Source organism: Orycteropus afer, unplaced genomic scaffold (assembly GCF_000298275.1).
Source record: "Orycteropus afer afer isolate SDZICR_OR568_19922 unplaced genomic scaffold, OryAfe1.0 scaffold00438, whole genome shotgun sequence".
Classification (NCBI taxonomy): Eukaryota; Metazoa; Chordata; class Mammalia; order Tubulidentata; family Orycteropodidae; genus Orycteropus; species Orycteropus afer.
Genome location: NW_006922025.1, coordinates 2,563,299 through 2,567,423, shown reverse-complemented (window position 1 = coordinate 2,567,423; position 4,125 = coordinate 2,563,299). Strand labels below are relative to the sequence as shown.

At 43.5% G+C, this 4,125-nt stretch overlaps 1 protein-coding gene across 1 annotated transcript in view; it reads left to right on the top strand.

Moving 5' to 3' along the window:
* The window catches only part of LCMT1 (leucine carboxyl methyltransferase 1), a 75,835-nt gene that overhangs the window by 53,623 nt on the left and 18,087 nt on the right, over positions 1-4,125 (top strand). Inside the window, exon 7 of the mRNA XM_007954170.2 lies at positions 888-1,008. Within this exon, the coding sequence (XP_007952361.1) occupies positions 888-1,008 (121 nt within the window). The remainder of the gene's footprint in view (positions 1-887; positions 1,009-4,125) is intronic.

Below are 4,125 nucleotides of genomic sequence, written 5' to 3'. Positions count from 1 at the left end.
GTTGACTATTCTGGGTCTGGTAAATCAGAATGCATACTGACCAATAACGTAATTTACTGAATACTCATGTGGTTTTCAGTTATTGATGGTGAAGGCTTAACTAAGAAAAATTAGATTGTATTAAATGAATATCTGTATTTCCACATTGAGTCAGCTGTGGGTTTATAACAAAACACTCCAAACTCACTGGTTTAAAACAACCCATAATTAAGTTGCTCAGTATCCCATGGGCTGGCAGTTTGGGCTGGGCTTCGCTGGGCGGTTCTTCTGCTGGGAGCCAGGTTCAGTTAGAGTTCACTCCTGTGGACAGCATAGTGGGCAGGTCAGTGAGGACTGACTGACTGTCTCCTAGGAAGCTCATTCTCATTCATGAGGCCTCTCATCCTATAGGGGGCGGGCGTGGGCTCCTTCACCAGTGGACCAAAGGCTGTAAGTACAGCAGAGATCAAGGCTGGTATGCAAACACTTTTCAAGCCTCTGCTTGCATCATGTTTGTTACTGTCCCCTTTGCCAAAGCAAGTCACATGACTAACCCTGATTCCAGGGTAGGGAAATAGAGACCACCCCCTGAACTGGAGGGTCTGCAGTATGACATTGCCACAGTGTGGAGGCAGGGCAGGGGAGAGTTTGTAGCCCTCTTTCCTGTACACACATAGAAGGTTTTCATAGTCCAAACAAATTACTGCTCATTATTTCCCTTTTCACAGTATAAAATGTCAAGTCAGGAAGGTGTTACATGCCTGATGCCACACTGATCAGGGATGTACTTGTTCAGTCCTCTGGTTTTCCTGGCATATCAACTGCACTGCCATTATTCAGCATACACACAATTAGAAGGTCTTGATTTGATGAAACTCAATTTATGTGCCTTTTTTACTTCTTTTTAGATTGCCGACACTCCTCATAGCTGAATGTGTGCTGATTTACATGACCCCAGAGCAGTCTGCAAACCTTCTCAAATGGGCAGCCAGCAGTTTTGAGACTGCTATGTTCATAAACTACGAGCAGGTAAAAGGAAACCCAGGAAGTCAAGTCCTGCACAGGACTCCAGTGGTCCCGTCCCTGTCTTTGCACCCTCAGTGATCTTGTCTTTCTGCCTCAGCCATTCTCCCTTATTAGCCAAATGCAGCCATTCTGTTCCTTCTCATTTCTTGACTTTTCGTGAACTTCTACCTTAGCCTTTATGAACATTTTTGAGTCCTTATTTTACCATTGCATTTACCATAAGTGTGCAGAAATTGATGGAGGGGAGTTGGGCTGTCATCTAGTGTTAACCAAAACAAACCCTAACCAGTTGCTGTGAGTTAGTCTCAACTCATGGCAACCCCGTGTGTGTCAGAGTAGAAGTGTGCTCTTTAGGATTTCAGGGGCTATGACTTTTTGGAGGTAGGTCACCAGGCCTTTCTTCTGAGGTGCCTCTGGGAAGATTGAACTGCTGGCCTTCTGGTTAGTAGCCAGACACTTAACCATTTGCATCATCAGGTGGCCTGTCATCTAGTTGAGGGCTGGCAAACTCCAATGCCTTCTGGGATAAGCTGGTTGCAAATGCAAACACAAACACAACTGTTGCCGTGGAGTCTGATCTGACTCATAGCAATTCTTTGGTATGGCTTTTCTAGCCATAGTCTTTGTAGTTCCCCCTTTGCTGTGAGCAACTGAGTAGCTAATTGTTAAAGTCATCCACCTGGAGCAACACGAAGTCATCTGAGATGCACTGCTGAGAGAGAGACGTGCTATGAGAGAGACGGCCGGCTGAGAGAGACCGAGTGTGTTCCTGAACTTGAATTGTAGTCTGTTGCTTCCCTAATAAACCCCATAATCTGTGAGTTCTGTGTGACCAGCACTGAAAATTATCGAACCCAGCAGAAAGGTGGTGGGTGCCGTGGGAGGGGTGGTTGGTATCAAGGTTAGTAAGAGGGTTAGAGGGCCGTGGGCTGCTGATGGTGATTCTGTCTTCCTCTTGAATAGTTAGTGGAGGTCAGAAGATGCTGCCTGCCTGCCCCTTTAGCACCAGTGATGCAAGTAGAGGAAGGCGGCCAGGTGTAATTAGTTTAAAGTGGCAGTGACTGGTGAGCGGGAGCATGAGTGTCGCATTTCATGGCAGCAGCCACTGCTCTGTTCCAACCAGTTGTTGAAATGTGAGGCTAGAGTTGCCAGAATTCCCAATTTTTAAAGAGAAGTTGGAAAACAGGCTATTGCTATAAAATTTCATAATTTCTAAAAACCACTGGATTTGGTCAGTTGGCTGCCTCTTGGCCTCTTTGATCTAGCAATCAAAGGATTATGTTTTAATAGCTTTGGAATTATCCAGCTTGGGTCTAAATAGGCTCCAACAATTATTATTGACTATGTGACCTTAGGCAGAGTTGCTCATTGGTTTGCTCTGAAAGTAGACTGCCTGGCTGTGTGATCGGGGCAAGTTACATAACCTCTCTGTGCCTGTTTCATCATTTGAAAAACAAGAATAATAATAGTCCCTACTTCATAGGATTGTTGTGAGGCCTGAGTGAGTTAATATATACAGAAGCACTGACAACAGTGCCTGGCTGTTAAGTGTTAGCTATTCTTACTTGACCTAAGTCTCAGTTCTTTGTTTTTAGAAGATAATAGTATCTACCCATCTGGATTATTATGGAAACTCATGACATGTTGGATTTTTACTGTTTCTTTTAGTTTAGTTTTATTGATTTTACTTTCTTTTTTTTTCTAGTTACAGGTAAGAGCAGTAAAGGGACGTGCTTTCATGTAATTATGGACAGAGCTAGGCTGACCCTGGCCTCCTACCTTTCCCCTGCTACCCCGGGTCCTCGTCTTGGTCCAGGTCTCTGTGCAGCGTACCATGCTGTTCTTGGCTGAGATCTTTCTTCCCTCTGTGTGTGATTGTGGATGTTCCTCAGACTCAGTCTTCAGTCCTGGAGAATGGATATAATGGAAACTGGCCTCACGGGTCTTTGCTTTTGATGTGAATAATTCTTGGGAACCTATTTGGACTGCTTGATACCACACGTGGGGAGGATGATTCAGGAAAACTTTCCATGGTTCTGCACATCTCAGACGTGTGGCTTCATTCACTCTGCTTCATTGATGTATTGTTGTCTCCAACAAACCTTTATTCAACATTGTTGTGGAGAGAGTGGATTAAGGGGTTTTTCATTAGAGACCTCGTCACTTGGGAGCAGGCCTGGGACTGGGCCAGGTTTCAGTCGTTTGTCCACAGCTATCCCTAAAATGTCTCAATTCCTACCTCATCATTACTATGTGAATAATAAACATTTAACTTAACAATTTTGTAACAGATGCAAATGATCAGTATCCTGGTAATGGGTATTAATTGCTCACATGTCATATGTTATTTCTTAATTAGTAACTTAAGATGATAAAACCACATGGTGGTGGTGATTTTAACAACGCTACTAAAGTAATGATAGCAAATTGTTAGATTTGCTTAGTATGCACCATTCTGTCTGTTTTACTTGTACATTAAGTTATTTAATTATCACAGCAGTGCAAGCAGTAGGTCCTAGTCCTGTCCCGATTTTGTAGATACAGTTCATTTAAGTAGTTTCTTCATGGCCTCACAGCTACTGAGCGTTGAGACAACATTCAAACCCAGATAATAAAACTATGAAGAATGTACTCCCAAACACCCTCTGCTCCATGGATGTGTAATCTGAAATTTAGTCATAAGCCTTCCTCACCCAAAAAGAAAAATCAGTATTGGTTCTTGTCTTGTGGTGTAGTCGTATGAATACTAGGAATCATTTTATGTGTTATTTAAGTGATGAATTTTTGATACCTGAATATATGACAAAAGTGCGAATGTTACAATAAACCAATATCCAAACTCACTGCCTTTGGGTTGGATCCTACTCATAGCAACCCTTCCTTGGTTTCTGAGGCAGTATCACCACGGAAGTAGATTGCCCAAACTTCCTTCCGAGGAGTCTGGTTATGTCACACGCCTTAGGCACTATGCCACCAGAGCTCCCTCAATGCTACAATGTTGTTGTTGTTGTTATTATGTGCTGTCAAGTCGGAACCCCTCCTTGGGTTTCCGAGGCAGTATCACTATGGAAGTAGATTGCCCCATCTTCCTTCCGAGGAGTGGCTGGTGGGTTTGAACCA